Source organism: Chamaea fasciata, unplaced genomic scaffold (assembly GCF_029207755.1).
Source record: "Chamaea fasciata isolate MVZ Bird 193981 ecotype frontalis unplaced genomic scaffold, bChaFas1.0.hap1 SCAF_47, whole genome shotgun sequence".
Taxonomy (NCBI): domain Eukaryota; kingdom Metazoa; phylum Chordata; class Aves; order Passeriformes; family Sylviidae; genus Chamaea; species Chamaea fasciata.
In genome coordinates this window covers 1,446,674-1,464,941 of record NW_027094132.1, presented here as the reverse complement: position 1 = coordinate 1,464,941, position 18,268 = coordinate 1,446,674, and the positions used below count along the sequence as shown (strand labels likewise).

The window sequence follows — 18,268 nt, the reverse complement described above, 5'->3', positions numbered from 1 at the left end:
CACCAATCGGTCCCGGCACCACCGCCGGCAGCGGGCTGGAGCGGCCAAGGCAGCAGGTTGGATCCTAGTGCCGAGCGGCAGCCTAGCAGCGCCCCGGGGCCAGGCACACGCCCTGTGCAACACACGCGACCGCTCTTCCCGATCCTGAATGGAGGGAAGGCAGCACCAACTGCCCGGCCAAGTCTCGGCTCACAACAGCACCTCTTGCGACTTTGCGTCATAGTTCCTGAAAACCCGCAGCCTTTTCCCCTTTTCCTCCTTCAGCCGTGGCACAGCAGCTTTGGGAACGTTGAATTCTCCTGGAATCATGAGGAAAGCAGGTGCTCAGTGCTGCCCCTGCCAGGGCTCCTCAGGGGGCTCCAGCCCACATTTGGAGTTCCTGCTCTTCCTGGGCCACTGCTGGTCCTGACACAGCAGCCGCAGGGAGACGAGGAGAGGAAGAGGAGGAGAGCAGAGCCACAGCCCCGAGGGCTCTGCAGCTGCAGCTGGAGCACAGGGACAGCCTGGGCTGGAAGCAGTGACTTGAGAGGGCAAAATGGGGCGAAATTGGAGCTGGTTGGGCCAATGTCCCTGGTTCTGCTCTGGGTGCTGCAGGCCCTTAACGAGGTGTTGGAATTAGGGCTGGGGTTCCTAAAGTTCAGCCGTGCTCCTAAACCACCCCCATCCGCAAACACATGGCTCTGCTGCCTCTCCCTGGGATTTTGAGCATTGGACATGTTTTGGGGGTCAGATGCCCCCAGCTCAGCCCACAAGGACCTATTTTGGCTTCTGGGAAGGTTTTCTGGTGATTTTTATGGGTGTTGGAGATGATTCAGTGCCTGTGCCAGGTGGCTGGTGTTTCAGGCTGGCCGGCCAGCAAGGCCGAGCTGGAGCAGCGGCTGAGGTGGGAGCGGCTGGAGCAGGTGGCCACGGGAACAGCACCTGGCCGTGCAGGTGGAGCAGGAGTGCCAGGAATTGCTCAGGGTGCTCAGGTGAGGCCCACGGGGCCGGGGCATGGTGGGGCACTGCTTGCCATTCGTGCTGCCCCGAGATTTTGGGACAGAGCAGTGACACCCATCAGCGTCCTAAACCCCATCAGGGCTCGGGCACAGCCTCCCAGCAGGTCCCAGACCAGGCCTTGGGGATGATTTGGGCACTCCTGGGCTTGTTCCCGACAAAGGGCAGCGCTCCGGGAGCAGTTGGCACATCCCGAAGGATCAGCCCGGGGCTGCTGGAGCCCCAGTGCTGCGGGCAAGGACGGCGGGAGGGAGCCGGGCCCCGCTCAGGCGGCGCTGCCCGAGGAACGTCTCCTCCTGCAGGAGCTCGGGAGCCTCTGCCGGTGCCCGCCCTGCGGCTGTCGGGGGGCAGCGGCTGGGAGGGGCCGGGATGGAGGGACCGGGACCCCGTGGGGAGCCCCGAGGGTGGAGGAACCGAAATGGCCGAGGGGAGACCCCGGCAGGGCGGGGGAGCAGAGACCCTGCGCTGGGCTCTGCGGAAAGGAGGGACCGGCACGGTGGTCCCAGAGCACTGGGAAGGGGCCCGGCTGCCATCGCGCTGCGAGTGCCAGGACTGTCACTGGGTGACTGAACCGAGAGTGACAGCGTGTCCGAAGCCAATGTCGCGATATGTCGGGACTGGCCGTTGCCAGGTGAATGCCCCCACAGCTTTGGGCACTCGGAATGGGCGGGGCAGGGGCGGGGCAGAGCCCGGTCTATTCCCCGAGGAGGGCAGGGATGCAGCCACTTTGGGAACACCTGCAAACGACACAGGGTCACTTCACACAGCCTCACCATGGCTGCGAGGCAGAGTCCCTGCTCCATATTTCCACACTTTTCCCTTGTCTGGTAGCCGCAGTCAGAACGCCGAATATTCTTTCCAGGCTATTCCACTGAGCTGCAGCTTTCAGATAGGAAGGAGGGTCCTGGTCAGGTTGTTGAGCAGATTGTTATTGTTTTTGCAGAATTTCTGGGGCTCTCTCAATCCCTTGCTGAAAGGGACAAAATGATCATTTGCTTCATTTCCAGACTGCTGCCCACACAGCTGCCCCTGCAGGGGTTTTCCGGCCAGCCCTGCTCTGAAAACCATCAAAGGCCCTCGCAGAGCCACTGCTTGGGCTCCCATTGGCTTTTGAGCTTCTTGCAGGGCTCAGCAAACCACAGCCAGGCCTTTTCCTGCCACAGAATTCTCACCTTTGCAGCAGCTCTAAAGCTGCCAGAATCAAAGCCAAGGGGGCGGGGGGACCCTCAGGTCCTGGCTGCCACCTGGGGCTGGGCAGAGCAGGGCTGGGCAGTGCCCATCCCTGTGCACTGGGGCTGGGCCATGGCTGGGCCTCACTCTTGGATGGCCATGGGCTTCAAGGAGGAGGAGTTGGGGAGCTCCTTCCTGCCTGGGGCTCCATTCCCAACCTGCTCTTGCCAACTCAGATCCTTCAGGGGCCAGCAAGGATGGAGGAGTCTGGAACCTTCCCAGAGCCGCTGTCCCCCAAGACAGGACCTTCTTGGCCTGCATGTGTCCACCCCAGGGACAGGATCCCCCCATGTCAGGGCCCTCCTGGGTGTGCCCCCCCCAGGACAGAACCCCCGCACCCCCCTCCCCGCATATGACACTCAGCACAAACAGCCTCTTCCTTCTTCTGCAGGAGGGAGAAAGTGAAAGTGTTGGGGGGGCACAGCTGGACATCCCCATCCTCCACAGACTTTCAATCCTCCCTGCAGACCGCTCACCCCTGCTTCCCCCACCCTGGGGTTCTCCCATACAGTTTCCTGTTCAGGTGCTCCCCAGGATCATCACAGCACAAACTGGGTGGCTGTGAAATTGAGGGATAAAAGGAAGGAAATGGTAATGAAGAGAGGAAAAAGCTCCTGGATGTGGGGAGACACAGATCCGGAGCACCTTGGAATCTGCTTGGGGTGATCACCAGGCCATGAGTACCTCATGGGGCGGTGCTGGGCTCTAGGTCATGCCAAAATCTAAGGCGCCAAGGGAAGGAGCTGTGACCCACGGGCCTGCCTATCCAGCAACTGCCCATCTCTGGAACCCCCATTCCTTATGTTTCCCCTGCCTGGGCTCCCAGGACTGCTATTCCCCAGGTGGTCTGTGGCCCAGGACCCCCATTCCCAAGGGACCCTCTCCCACTCAATCCATCTCCCTTCCATCCCCCAGGAACTTTATTCTCCCAGGAGCTGCCCTTCCAATGGTGCCATCATCCCTGGCACACCCAACCCATCACCTGAATCCCTGGAGCCCACAGTCCCCAGGGACTCCCATCCCTGAATGTTCCCAGAAACGGGGAGCCCCATTCCCATGGCACCCCCATCCCCAGTGACTCCCCCTCGTCAGGCCCCCATTTCCTAGGCACCCCATCCCTTGGACCCCCCATTCCCCTGGACACCCATCCCTGGCTCCCTAAACCCCCTGATCCCCCCACTCCTGAGAGCCCCATGTCCCACCTCATGCTACCCAGACTTGTCCCTACCCTGCCCACAGCCTGTCCCCAGCTTGTGGCCACCCTGCCCCCAACAAGTACCAACTACACATGATGATAAGACCTGACCTTGCTTCCTTCCACCCTGGCTGAAGAGCACAGCCACCCCTGGCAGCGAGTGACAGCTAGCCTGGGTGGCCGGGGACACGGGGATGGCCGGGAAAGTTGCACTGCTCCTGTGGGGTGAGTGTCCCAGGCAATGAGCCTGACACCCTGGGTATGGGCCCTGGTGAGGCCGAGACTGGTGGGGAGGGGGCACAGGAGGGCAGCGAGGTCCCCTGAGGTCCCCAGTGCCAGCAAAGCCAGTGCATGAGGTGACCGGGGTTGTGGGGTGGCTGTGGGGACAGAAGAGGGGATACAGGACTGGAGGGTCAATAAGGGGGGGCAAGGGTGCGGGGAGGTGTCCTGATGCTGGTGTAGCTGTGGAGACAGGGACAGGGGCACAGGGATGCAGGCACAGGGAGAATGGGACAAGTGCCATGCAGATGTGCCATGGGGACACAGGCTGTGGGGCCGGTGGGGGCGGCCTGTGCCAGAACGAGGTGGTCATGGTGTCCCCATTTTTGGGGTGTCTACAATGTCCTCATGTCCTGCCTTAGATTGTGATAGCCACAGTGTCCTGGTCCCTGAAAGGTCCATGCCAAACCAGTGTCCCCATGGGAAAAGTTTGGGGACAATGCCACAACCCAAGCGCTGGGTGCTGCTGGCCCCGTGGTACCACTCCCTCCCAGCCCTGTCCCTTTTCCCTTCCAGCCCAGACCCTCCGCCTCACTGGTGAGTTCTCGGGGGGAGTCCATGTCTCGCTGTTGCCAGCTCGCACTGGCCCTGGCAGGCTGGTGTCCCCTGTCACCTGCAGGTGCCCAGACCACCCAGCTGCTGGTGGAGCCCCCGTGGATGCCGGCAGTGCTGTGGGACCGAGTGACACTGACCTGCCAGGGCTCAGGGACTGATGGTGCCACCACCTGCTACAAGGACGGGCAGCGCTGGGGGCAGGACAGACGCGACCACTTCACTGTCACCGAGAGTGGCACCTACATCTGTGACAGACCTGGCACTGGGCACAGCCCCCCTGTGAAAGTCTCAAATGGTGAGGGGGGTTTGGGTGTCCCCAGCCTGGCAGCCACAGGGACCCTGAGGGCTCTGGGTGGGCTCTGCTCCATGGGGTCACCTCCTGGTGTGACCAGAGCCTGTCCCTGCTCTGGGGACATCCCAGAGCATCCCAGTGCAAGGGGACCCTGTTTGTGGAATTGAAGACCCTCGGTGCACTGGGTGTGACCTGATGTGACATTGGGTTCCCCCGGTGTCCCACCTGTCCCCAGATCTGTTGGTGCTGCAGGTGCCGGCGTGGGTGCTGCTGAATGGGGACATGATGACACTGCGCTGCCGGAGTTGGCAGGACAGTTCACTCACATGGGTGTCCTTCTACCATGAGCAGAAGGAACTGCAGCTGTATAGAGATAGGAAAGAGCTGTCCCTTTCCCCCCTGCAGCTGCACCACAGCGGCCGCTACCACTGCAGGGGCTTGGTGGACTCCGTGATATCCCGGGGATGGAAAGAGTCAGCTCCTATGACAGTGACAGTGCATGGTGAGCATCCCACAGCCACTGCCCTGACACCCCCACAGCCCCTACCAAGGGACTCGAGGTCACAAATCCCCCTTCCCTCTCCTTCCCGAGCTGTTCCCAGTGCCGGTGCTGGAGGGTCCCCCCGAGCTCACTGAGGGGTCCCCCCTGACTCTCAGTTGCCTCAGCACCCCCAGCCCCCTGCGGCCCCCAGCCACCCTCCTGCACTTCTTCTACCGGGACGGGCAGTTGGTGGGGGGCCCGCAGGTGTCCCCACAGCTCCTGGTTCCCGCCGTGGGGGTCTCCCACTCGGGGAATTACAGCTGCCAGGTGCGCTCAGAGGGGGGGACCGTGCGGAAGAGCAGTGCCCAGCTCCGCGTCACGGTGCGCAGTGAGTGCGGGGATGGGCACGGCGAGCCCCCACACCCTCTTTGGGTCTCCTGCCCTGTCTGGGGGCCCCCATTACTGCCAAGAGTCCCCATCCCCATCACGGGTCCCCTGTCTTTTCCCTGGTCCCTCACTGCGTCCCACAGCCCTACGTGAGTACCCCAATGTTTCTTGAAAACTTTTTCCATGTCCCGCCATCATTGCACAGCTCCCCCTCCGTGTCCCCCCATCCGTCACTGGGTCCTTTCATTTGCCCCTGGGTGCCCCAGCCCTTCTCTGATCTTCCCCCACAGTCCCCAGGTCCCACTATCCCCTCCCTGGGTCCCCACACCCACTCTGGATTTAACCCCCCCCCCAGGTGTCACCACCCTGAACCCCCCATCGTTCCTTCGGGATCCTTTCCAGCCCCGCTCCAGCTCTGAACCCTTGTTCCTCACTGGGGTCTCTGTGCCCCTCTCCACCCACCCCCCAAGGGTCACTAACTGTCTCCTGGTGTCCCCCCCACCCGCAGGGGTCCCGCTCTCGGGGGTGTCCCTGTCACCGCAGCCCCCCGGGGGACAGGTGGCACTGGGGGACCGCCTGGTGCTGAGCTGTGCGGTGGCTGTGGGAACAGGTCCCCTGTCCTTCACCTGGCACCGGAGGGGCTCGGGGGCACCGCTGGGCACTGGCCCCCACCTGGAGCTGCAGCACGTTGGGGACAATGACAGCGGCCACTACCAGTGCCGGGTCAGCGATGGGGACAGTGTGGCCGAGAGTGTCCCCCTGAATGTCACCGTCCTGGGTGAGCCAGACCCTCGGACTGGGGGTGATCCCAACTGCAGCACCCCCATCCCACCTCACCAAGTGCCAGCCCCATCTCTGTCCCTGCAGTGCCCGTGGCCAATGCCACCATCACCCCCGGTCCCCTGTCACACCAGGTGCACGCAGGTGACCCCGTGACCCTGTGCTGCTCGGCGCAGGTGGGCTCAGCCCCTGTCACCTTCACCTGGCTGCGCGATGGCCAGGAGGTGGCCCAGGGTCCCATCCTGGAGCTTGGGGACGTGGATGTGAGACATTCGGGCACCTACCAGTGCGTGGCCACCAACCAGCTGGGACAGGACGGGCACCGCGTGTTCTGGGCTGTCAGCCCTGAGCTGGCCCTGGAGGTGACCTCTGGCTCACCCTGGGTCACAGGTGGGGTCACGAGGGGTCACCGGGGTGTTCAGGACCCCCAGGGTTAAAGGTGACTCTGATGTGTCCCCCTCTGTCCCCAGCAGTGGCTGTGAATGTCGGCAGGACCCTCCTGTTCCTGGTCCTGCTCCTGGCTGTCATCGGGGGCTGCCACTGCTGGCACCGTTGGGGTGGGTGACAGTGGGGGGGGATGGGGGTCCTGGAGTGAGGGGAAGCCCCCAGAGTGGGGGCAGAGACGGGGCAGCACCCAGGGCCCCTGATCTGGGGGAAACTGAGCCCACAGTGACCTTGGATGGGGTCCTGGGGGATTTGGGGGGAATTTGGAGGGCCTTGGTTGGGCTCCAGGGGCCTCCCTGGGTGGGCTTTGAGGAACGCTGGGGTGGCATTGGGAGCTCCTGGAGGGTTTGGGGAGCTCTTGGAGGGCTATGCAGGGATGTTGAGGGATCTTTCTGAAGTGCTCGGATGTGTGGGGGGTACCTCTCTCTGCCGGCCTGTGGTTCCAGGGCTGAGAGGGTCGGGGACACCAGGGGGCTTGGGGGCACTGCAGTGGCGCAGAATTTCTGGGGGCTTCAGGGGTTTCCCAGGGCAGAATCAGGGGTGTGGTGGGAATTGGGGCTCCAGTGGGGATTTGTGGGTCCTGTGGGTGGTTGGAGCTGCCCAGGCCCCAGGAAGGTTCAGGGGTCCCAGGGTCCCCTCCCTCTTTCCTTGCAGCTGCCAGGAAGCCCCAGGACAGGTGAGTGGGGGTCTCCAGCCAGGACTCCCCTTTCCCCTCCCCCAGTCATCCCTCAGACTGCCCCTTATCCCCACAGGAACCCCCCAGAGGAGGGGGCAGTGCTGGACCCCCATGGGCACCAAGCAGGCCGGGGGTGAGTACAGGGGGGGACAGGGTCATGTCACTCACGGGTGTCACCCCCCAACATGGTCCTCACAACCGGTGTCACTCTCAGGGCCCCCACGGGTGTCTGCTGGCCCTGCCCCACCTCAGGATCCACAAGTGACCAAAGTGGAGCTGCTGGGACCCCAGAATGGATAGCAGGACCCCGATGACACCTTTGAGGGTGTGCTGTGACACTGGGCACACTGGCAGCGCTAGGGGGCATCGATTCCTCTCAGTGGTCCCTTCTTCCTCTTCACTGCACCCCACAGGGCTCGTCCTTCCCTCACCCAGTGCTGGGCAGACACATGGCCCTTTTCCCTCTATTGTACCCAAACTTCAGCATTTTGATTAAACTGTGTGAGAAGCAAGGCTGACTCCTTAATATTTCAAAATATTAATAAGGGATAAATAAAGTATAAAAGGGACAGGAAACAGCGTGCTGGGTGCTGGGCAACTGCCCAAGGCACACAGTCTATTACAATTCTACTTTTGTACCTTTTCATTGTATTGATTGAATACATATTCAAGAAGATTATACATATTTCAAAAATTCTTTCGAGTCTACATGTTCCAGGAATTCTTTTGCTTAGTTTGACCCTTGACTCATTTTCTTATAGTACATGCCTGTGCTGGTTTTGCATTGATTGAAGAAAAGCTGTAGCAAAACCAATCAGTCATTAGCTTTGAATATTGACGACTTATGGAACCAATTAATGAGCTAGGTATGCCTCTGTGGCCACACAGATTCAAATCAGAAGAATCCCGGGAAACGTTCTCTTTTCTTCCCACCTGGGAAGAGGTAACCAGGTGCCGGCGGGATCGGTCCTGCTCCGCCGTGTGGTCCCCGGGCCTGGTGCGGCCTGGCTGGGCCCGGCCGCTGCTGTAGCCTTGGCAGGGCCAGGCCCGGCGGCTCCCGGGCAGGGGAGGGGAGGAGAGAATCCCCCGTCCCGGCCTGGATCGGGCCTCCAGCGGCTGCTGACATCCTGCCACTAAAGCCGCCCCCATCACAGCCCCGGGAGGCCTCACAGGGCTGGGCCGGGCCCCCAGCGCTGCCGGGCAGAGGAAGGCGGGGAAGCCCCCAGCGCGGCTTTGGAAGAATTCTTTAATATGAACAGCTCCAGACACCATCACCAAGACCCCTTGCAGAGGGAGAGGCCCCAGCAGCTTGAGAGATCTCATGGCCAAGACCAGGGACTGCTCTGCAGTCGTGCAGAGCAGCCCTGCAGCTGAAAATTGAATGCAGCCAGAACCCCTGAGATCCTGGCCCAGCCCTGGCACGGCCTGAATTTGCCACCTTCAGCCACTGCCCAGGAGAACCATCACAGCCTCTGCAGACATGGGAGAATGGTAACTCTTCCTTTGCACAGACAGAACTTGCAAAGCACTAATCCTGTCTTAAGTGGGAGAAAAGGACAGAGTGAAGCCATGTAGAGAGACAATATGAAGACACCAAAGTCAGTGATGGAGGAGTTGAATCTTAGATGGCAAGAGAACGAGAAGATGCCTTGATTTTAGGCTGAAATTCTTTTGTAAGCCATGGGAATGGACTGTGACATACTAGAATATCCCTCTAAGTCATGGAAGGCATGGATGGGGGGATGAGAGTATTCAAATTGTAGAGCTGAGCAAAGGCACTTGTGGTCAACTAAGTAAATATTGAAGTAGTTGTGATCTTGAACAGTGAGAGAGATGAGATGAAGATGAAGATCTGCCTCCAGAAAGAGAAAAGATCTCTGTTCCCAGAGATGAAGAAAACCTTTGCTTTTGAACTGTTCATCTTTAAAATGGTACCCCATGAGTTTACATGGCCCATTATGCAGCTGTGGGAAGGCTGCATGATATGGGAGTGACTTCACAAATGCAGATTCCCGGGCGGCTGCTTTTGTGAGAATTAAAAAGCCACAAGTGAACTGTTGTTTCTTGTGGGGAAGTTTCCATGACAGACCAAAAGAGACTTCTCTCTCTAAAAGAAACTGATGAAAGACTACTTTACAGGTAGTAAAGTGACCAAGGGTTCCAAGTTTTGTCTCTATACTTTGTCCATGAGATGGGAAAGTTATGGGGAAGGGGAAGAGTTTTGAATGTTTTGTTCTGATTCTTATTAATTCTGTTTTCTCTCTTACAGTTTTGTTTATTAATCTGTCTATATACCCTTTGAGGTTTTGAGCCTACTTTGCTCTTCTCCTAATCCTATGTCACAGTGGAAAAAGAGTAAATAATTCTAGTGGGCACTCAAACAATTACAGCCTCAGTTTCACAATGGCACAACCCCCAGTTCCTGCCTTCATGATCCTCAGGAGCACCTGAGCAGGGAAGGGCATGGGGGAATCCCAGGGTGGGGGAAGCAGGGGTGAGCAGTCTGCAGGGAGGATTGAAAGTCTGTGGAGGATGGGGATGTCCAGCTGTGCCCCCCAACACTTTCACTTTCTCCCTCCTGCAGAAGAAGGAAGAGGCTGTTTGTGCTGAGTGTCACATGGGGGGCAGGTTCTGTCCTGGGGGGGCACACCCAGGGGGGCCCTGACCTGGGGGATGGCAGCTCCGGGAGAGTTCCAGACTTCTCCATTCCTGCTCGTCCTCTGCAGGATCTGAGCTGGCAAGAGCAGGTTGGGAATGGAGCCCCAGGCAGGAAGGAGCTCCCCAACTCCTCCTCCTTGAAGCCCGCGGCCATCCAAGCGTGGGGCCCAGCCATGGCCCAGCCCCAGTGCACAGGGATGGGCACTGCCCAGCCCTGCTCTGCCCAGCCCCAGGTGGCAGCCACGACCTGAGGGTCCCCCCGCCCCCTTGGCTTTGATTCTGGCAGCTTTAGAGCTGCTGCAAAGGTGAGAATTCTGTGGCAGGAAAAGGCCTGGCTGTGGTTTGCTGAGCCCTGCAAGAAGCTCAAAAGCCAATGGGAGCCCAAGCAGTGGCTCTGCGAGGGCCTTTGATGGTTTTCAGAACAGGGAGGGGTGGAAACCTTCCCCTGCAGGGGCAGCTGTGAGGACAGCAGTCCGGAAATGAAGCAAATGATCATTTTGTCCCTGACAAAAGCGAGGGACTGAGAGAGCCCCAGAAGTTCTGCAAGTCCCACACCCTTCTGCTCAACAACCTGACCGGGCCCCTCTCTCTTGAACAAAACCTGCAGCCCTTTGGAACCTTCCAGAAGGAATATTTGGGTTCAGGATGTGGACACCAGAAGAGAAGGAAAGGTGTGGAAATATTGAGCAGGGGCTCCACGCACGGATCTGGGGAACAGGGGTGTCCCAGCAGGAGCAGGGAGTTCCCTGGCAGGGGAATTCAGGGCAGGCTGGAGGGCATTTACCAGGAAAGCAGACCCTGAGGGACACACGGACATTTCCACGGATTCCTGTGCGCTGTTCCAAGGATGCACAGAGTTTCTCCCTTTTTGTCAGGAGAAGCCATGGGAAGTAAACCAAGTTTCAGGGTGGGAAGGAAGAAAAACTGGAAGAGTTCCGAAATATGGGCAAACCAAAGCCTTCCCTATGGGCTGGGTTGCTTCCCAGCAGGCAGGGAACAATCCCATGGACCTGTTGGACACTCAGGGAGATTCCACACTCTGTGTTATCCACAAGTGAACGCTGCTGTGGGATGCACCAATGGGCTCCTAAAGAGAACCAAAACGTCTCATTTCTCTGTGATTTGTTTATGTTTTTATTGTGAGCCATTTGTTGGCAGGGCAATGATTAAAAGGATTCTATCAACCAGACCATTTTCTACATTGTCAGTTTGATTTTTGGTGAGTTTATTTTTTTATGGGGAAAAAAAAAAAGTGTTTTGGGAAAATATTTTTGCCTTTATTTCACGGTTGTATAATTTTGTCTCAGCCAAATGGGCCTCAGGGAATTCAACCAAATTTAGGCTGGCATTTACCTTCATCGGGGCAGGGTTGTATCAACTGCCCCCTTTAAGTTTGGGCAGCCCAAAGGTCACAGAGCCCCACTGGGGACAGGGAGAATGCTCAGGGCCCCCCCAGGATGTGCCACCTCTGGGACAGGAATCCCTAGGGACGTGGCACCCCCAGAACGAGGACCCCTCGGTCCAAAACCCTGGGACAAGACCCACACGTGACCACAGCAGAGGAGCCCTTTTCCCTCAGGGCAGGACCCCTCTGGATGTGGTCCCCCAAAACAGAACCCATGTCCTCAGCTCAGCCTCTTCCTTCTCCTGCAGGAAGAGAAAGTGAAAATCTTTCATCCCCCACAGCCCCCAACCACTGCCTGCACCCCCCACTCCCCTTGGCCCCTTCCTGGGATCCCCCCACCGTTACCTGCTCAGGTGTTCCCTGGGATGGCTGACCCAGGAAACGGGGGGATGGGAAAAGCCCAGGGGTGTGTGGGGCACAGACCCAGAGCCTCCACCCTGGGGTGCCCCCCTGGCCATGAGCACACTGTGGGGGCTGTGCTGGGCTCTGAGTCACCCCAAAATCTGAGGCACCCAGGGAAGGAGCTGTGACCCCCGTGCCCACCCAGCCACTCACTGCCCATCCCTGGGACCCCCCATTCCTCTGGAAACCCGACCATGGGACCCCCATTGCCTTGGTCTCTCCTCCCTGGGACCCCCATCTCAGGACTCCCATTGCCCAGGAACACCATGGCCTTGATGCCATCCCATGGGCTGCTTCTTCTTCCAAAACCACTCTTCCCCAGGGTCCCGTATTCTTTCCCCCTGAACCCCCAACTCTGGGACCTACATCCCATTACCCAAAATCCCTGGGGATCATGTTCACAAGGACCTCTATCCCTGAATGCCCCCAGACATGGGGACCCCAATTTTCCTGGACCCCCATCCTCCTGGACACCCATCCTTGGTTCCCCACAACCCGTGAGCCCCCCCAGTTCTGGGAACACCATCCCCCTCTGAGCCCCCAGACTATCCCATAATGTCCCAAGCCTGTCCCCTACTGTGTCTCTACCTTTCACCTGCCCTGCCCCAACCAAGGCCCACCTACACATGGGGACGAGGTGTGACCTTTCTTCCTTCCTCTTCATCCGAAGAGCCGCCACCCAGGGGACCGGTGGCCACAGCAGCGAGTGACAGCCAGTCCACATGGCTGGGGACACGGGGATGGCCGGGAAGGTGGCGCTGCTCCTGTGGGGTGAGTGCCCCGGGCACGGGCCTGACACCCCGGGGATGGGCCCTGGTGAGGCAGAGACCGGTGGGGAGGGGGCACAGGGGGGCTGCGGGGTGCCCTGAGGTCCCCAATGAAAGCAGTGCCTCTCAATGGGCATGGACCCCAGTGTGACAAGAGCCCTGGGGTGGCTGTGGGGACAGGAACAGGGGAACTGGGATGTGGGGACAGGAAGAAGGGGATAGAGATATGGAGACAAGGATGTGGCAAAAGGAACCTTGGGGCTGGGGCAGCAGTGGGGACATGGGAACAGGGATACAGGGACAGGGACTAGGGCCATGTCCCATGCAGATGGGCTATGGGGACAGGTGCCATTGGAATGGGATCATGGGCACAGGGACATGGGGATGTGGCAGTGGGGACACGTGCAGTAGGGCTGGGTGGAAGTGACCTGTGCAAACATGGGGTGTCCACAGTGTCCCCATGTCCTGCCTTAACCCAGGGTGACGGAGGTGTCCCTTTCCTGAAGACCTCTGTGCTACACCAGTGTTCCCCTTGGGGAAAGTTTGGGGATGGACAGCACACCTCACCCCCAGGTGCTTCTGTCCCTGCAGGGCAACCCCACCCAGCCCCTCTCCCTTCTCCCTTCCAGCCCAGATCTTCAGTTTCTCAGGTGAGTCCTCGGGGGATGCCATGTCCCCACCCCAGTGTCCCCAGCCCCACACTGGCCCTGGCAGGCTGGTGTCCCCTGTCACCTGCAGGTGCCCAGACCACCCAGCTCCTGGTGGAGCCCCCGTGGATACCAGCGGTGCTGTGGGACCGGGTGACACTGACCTGCCAGGGCTCGGGGACCACCGGTGCCACCACCTGGTACAAGGACGGGCAACGCTGGGGGCAGGACAGACGCGACCGCTTCATTGTCACCGAGGGTGGCACCTACAGGTGTCAGAGACGTGGCAGTGGGCTCAGCCCACCCGTGAGAGTCTTAAATGGTGAGGAGGGGATCTTAAATGCTCACGGTGCCCCCTGATAGGTCTGGGTGGGCTTCACTCCACTGGTGGCCTCACCCCTCTTGTGACAAGAGGCTGTCTCCTGCACTCAGGGACATCCCAGCGCATCCCAGTGGGATGGGACTCTCTGTGGCGACACCTGTGCCACGGGGTTTCTCGTTGCATCCCTGGGATCCTTCCACACAATGGAGACTTCGCCCAGATGTGCCCAGTGCCATGGGCACCCACACTGGACATGTCTCGAGCCCCTCATTGTAATGAGACCCTCGTGTCCCACAGACCAGCTGGTGCTGCAGGTGCCAGCACTGACGCTGCTGGAGGGGGACTCGGTTACACTGCGCTGCCGGGCCATGCAGAACAAGACGGTCAGCAGGGTGCAATTTTACCAGGACGAGAAGGATCTGGAGGTGCCCCACATGGGAACCGAACTGTCCTTGTCCCCCCTGGAGCTGCACCACAGCGGCCGCTACCACTGCGAGGGCTCGGTGAACTTTGGGCTGTCACTGTCAGAACCAGTGACAGTGACAGTGCACGGTGAGCAACGCCATGACTGGATCTCCAATATACTGACACCCCCAAAGCCCCTTCCCAGTGGACTCAGAGTCACAGTCCTCACCTCCCCTCTCCTTTCTTCCCAGAGCTCTTCACGGTGCCGGTGCTGGAGGGTCCCCCCGAGCCCATCGAAGGGTCCCCCCTCAATCTCAGCTGCCTCAGCACCCCCAGCCCCCTGCGGCCCCGAGCCACCCTCCTGCACCTCTTCTACCGAGACGGGCAGTTGGTGGGGGACCCGCAGGTGTTCCCACATCTCCTGGTGCCCGCCGTGGGGGTCTCCCACTCAGGGAATTACAGCTGCCAGGTGCAGTCCGAGGGGGGGACTGTGCGGAAGAGCAGCGCCTGGCTCCGCGTCACGGTGTGCAGTGAGTACAGGGATGGGCACGGGGAGCCCCCACAGCCCTCCCAGGTCTCCCCTCCTTGCTCAACCCTCTGTGTGTTGCCCTGCTTTCCCTGGTCTCTCCCTGGTTGCTCCCGGCACCTTCCCTGGTGCCTGCATCTCTCATCACATCTGCTCACCCCTTCCCTAGGTGCACCTCTCCCTCTCTGAGGTCCCTCTATTATCCACAGGTCCCACCATCCCTGTCTGGATCCCCAAAACCTTCCCCGTGGTTCCCTTCAACTCTCCATATGTCCCTGCAGTGGATCTCCCACCCTTCCCTGGGGTCCCTTCCAACCCCTTCAAGCCTCCTCCATCTCTGGGCCCCGTTCTTCCTCCCTGGGATCCCCCCACCCCTCTCTAACCCTTTCTCTCCCTGAGTCCTTCACTGCTCCCTGGTGTCCCCCACTCCTCATCCCATGTCCCCAGTCCCTCCTGTGTTCCCCTTGCAGGGGTCCTGCTCTCAGGGGTGTCCCTGTGGGTGCAGCCCCCTGGGGGACAGGTGACACTGGGGGACCACCTGGTGCTGAGCTCTGTGGTGACCATAGGGACAGGTGCCCTGTCCTTCACCTTGGACTGGGGATCTTGGCCACACTGCTGGGAACGGGCACCCACCTTGAAATGCGGCATGGAGGGGACAAGGACAGCGGCCACAGCAGTGCTGGGCCAGTGATGGGGACAATGTGGCTGAGAGCCCCACACTGAACATCACTGTCCTGGGCAAGCAGGACCCTTGGTCTGAGGGTGATCCAACCCACAGCATCCCCAGTTCCACACATTCCCATTCCTCCTCAAGCCCCCCACACCATCCCCAACTCACCCCAGGTCACAGCCCCCAACACTGGGTGTCACAGCCCAGGGGAACTGGGACCGTCTGGCTCCAGGTATCCCCACTCCCAGGACATCCAGGCCACGGATCCCTAATGCCAGCTGTCACATGCCCCCCTCCCCATCAGGTCACATTCACCTTACTGAGCGTGACCCTCCCAGGGGAGTGAGACCCTTGGGATTGGGGTGATGCCCCTGTTGATATGCCTCATCAGGCCCATCACATCCTACCCATGCCATTCCCTGTCACCCACGAGGTGACAGCCATCACCACCCTGGGACACAGCAGCCCTCATCCCATCCTCATCCCTCACCCCTCACCCATCACATGCCCCCATCCCACAGCACATGATGACCCCACCACCATGGGGTCACTGTCCTGGGTGAAGGAGACCCTCTGTCTCCAGGTGCCACCCCATAGACTCCCTCATTTCCCCATGCCAGGTGCCAGCCCCTCCTCCTAACCTCAGCCCTGTCTGTGTCCCCGCAGTGCCCGTGGCCAATGCCACCATCACCCCCGGTCCCCTGTCACACCAGGTGCACGCAGGTGACCCCGTGACCCTGCGCTGCCCAGTGCAGGTGGGATCAGCCCCTGTCAACTTCACCTGGCTGCACAATGGCCGGGAGGTGGCCCAGGGTCCCATCCTGGAGCTTGGGGACGTGGATGTGGGACATTCGGGCACCTACCAGTGCGTGGCCACCAACCAGCTGGCACAGGACGGGTACTGTGTGTTCCGGGCACTCAGCCCCGAGCTGGCCCTGAAGGTGACACCAAAGGGACACTGGAACAGAGGTGAGGTAACACAGGGTGATTGGGATTGTAGGACCCCTGGACTGACAGGTGACCCTGACGTGTCCCTTCTGTCCCCAGCAGTGGCCGCAGGGGTTAGCGTGTCTCTCCTGTTCCTGTTCCTGCTCGTGGGTGTAGCTGTGGGCTGGCACCGGTGGAACAACAGGGGTGGGTGACAGTGGGGGCAACAGGGGACCTGGGGAGGTGGGAGGCCACCTGGAATGTGGAGGTGATATCAGCACCCACAGCCCCTGACTTGGGGAGTGCTGAGCACTCAGAACCTTTGCTCACGTTCCTCAAGTATTTGGGGTGGTGTTGGAGGGTCTTGCAGGGATGTTGGGAGTTCTCTCAGCAATCCTGGGGGAATCTGGGGGGTCTCCCTCCCTGCCAAGATTGGCTTCTGGGCACTCATGGGGTCCAGAGCACTAGGGTTGTTCAGGGGATCAGGGGGGGCATCAGGGATGCTCAGGGGTCCTGGGAAAATCTGAGGGTCCAGTGAGGTTTCAGGATTCCTGAGGGGGCCTTGGGGACCCCACAGTTATCCCTCCTCTCTTTCCTTTGCAGATGCCAGGAAGCACCAGGAAAGGTGAGTGGGGGGCTCAAACCACACTGTCCCCTTTCACCCCAACCCCCAAGACCTCCCATTCCTTCCCACACATCCCCTTTATCCCCGCAGGGCCCCCCCAGATCCCCTGGCCCCCCCAGAGGTGGGGGAGGTGCTGTACACCCACGTCGTGAGCACCAAGCAGATGGGGGGTGAGTACAGGGTGGGACACACACACAGGGACACGTCACCCACGAGTGTCACCCCCACCCAGATCCTACAGCCAGTGTCTCTCGCAGTGTCCCCCCGTGCCACCACACTCCAGGTGACCTACGCGGACCTGCGGGGACCCCATGGGCGACAGCGGGAACTCAGTGACATCTACGGGAATGTGCTGTGACACTCGGGGCTCCAGTGGGCACTGGGGGGCTCTGAGGGAACTGAGATGTGATGGGGGACTCCACCTGTGGGCGCGTGTTCCCCCCCTCGCCCCCCACCCTCCCCCCTGGCTCCGATGGGTGCCCAACATTCACAGGGAGGTGGGCATAAGTGGGGGTCATGTGTGAGGCTGTACAGGGCACCCAGAGCTCCCCATGCCCCCAGAACCCCAAAGGGCTTCCTCACCATCCTTCCACTACCATGACTGGCTCCCCATTCCACATCCAAGTGCTCCCAGCACCCACAGACACTTCCCCATTCCCTCCCCACAGTGCTCCCAGTACCCACAGGGGCTCCCTAGTTCCCCTCCCAGTGCCTCTCCATTGCTCCCAGTAGATCCAGATGTTTCCTATTCTGTCTCCCCCTACCCCTGTTCTCCTGGTGACTCTGCAATCCCCCTCTCAGCACTCTGAGCAAACCCATGGCTTCTCATCGCTCCTCCCAGTGCCAGGGGAACACAGGACTTGTTTCCCTGGATTGGCACCAAAATGCAGCGTTTCGGTTCAACTGGCAGAAATGGTGTTTCTTTGTTCAGCTCTGTCGGGCTTTAGGAATGGGATTCTCCAATTCTGGGCTGTCCCTAAAACCCAGGGGCTTCTGCTCCTCCCCCTGCCAGTGGAGGCACAAAAGGCAAGGGTCCCAAAGAGCTGAGAGAAGAACATTTTCCTGCAAACAGCAGATAGAACAAAACCAAAAGCAACAGCAACAAGGTTCAGTATACAAAGGAACACAAAAAAACTATTTCCAGAGAAAGCCCCTTAAAAGGAAAACACCCCAAACACTTCCCCCAGCACGTTTCCTCCACCAGAGAAACCTGGTATGGCCATGGATCTTCGTTACTCTTGATGGCCAAAGCGATCTTTAGGAGGCTATGGATTTTCTTCTCCTCTGTCCAAAACCCCACCTCTGCTGTGTTCCCCACACAATGACTTCACAAAGGCCCTGTGTGGTAGTTCCAGAGCCTTCCACTTTTTAGGGCACTCAGAATGAGTCCGTGGCACAGGGTGGGGCTGAATTTCCAGTCAGTTCCAGGAGCTCTTGATGCCATTCCAGATCAAGGCAAACTGTACCATGCCCTCTGCTACCAAAGGCATGGTATCCTGCTTTCAAGGTGTCTGCCAAGGAAGACTGGAACCTCACTTGGAATGGAAACTATGACCACCTTCCTTTCAAAATAATATAACTTTTAAATTACAGGGCTTC

General features: G+C 59.7%; 2 protein-coding genes across 2 annotated transcripts; both read left to right on the top strand.

The window, feature by feature from the left end:
* Positions 1–3,558: 3,558 nt before the first annotated feature.
* Positions 3,559–7,833, top strand: LOC136304077 (Fc receptor-like protein 2). Its single transcript, XM_066207747.1, is given in 9 exon segments — positions 3,559–3,646; positions 4,217–4,237; positions 4,320–4,550; positions 4,783–5,049; positions 5,924–6,193; positions 6,283–6,585; positions 6,666–6,752; positions 7,294–7,315; positions 7,530–7,833. Coding segments are annotated over 9 exon segments (1,536 nt in total). The 5' UTR covers positions 3,559–3,615.
* Positions 7,834–12,502: 4,669 nt separating this feature from the next.
* On the top strand, positions 12,503–17,027 carry LOC136304069 (Fc receptor-like protein 4). Its single transcript, XM_066207740.1, is given in 10 exon segments — positions 12,503–12,551; positions 13,177–13,223; positions 13,225–13,516; positions 13,814–14,068; positions 14,173–14,451; positions 15,784–16,086; positions 16,165–16,251; positions 16,648–16,669; positions 16,760–16,839; positions 16,927–17,027. Coding segments are annotated over 10 exon segments (1,515 nt in total).
* The last annotated feature ends 1,241 nt before the right edge of the window (positions 17,028–18,268 follow it).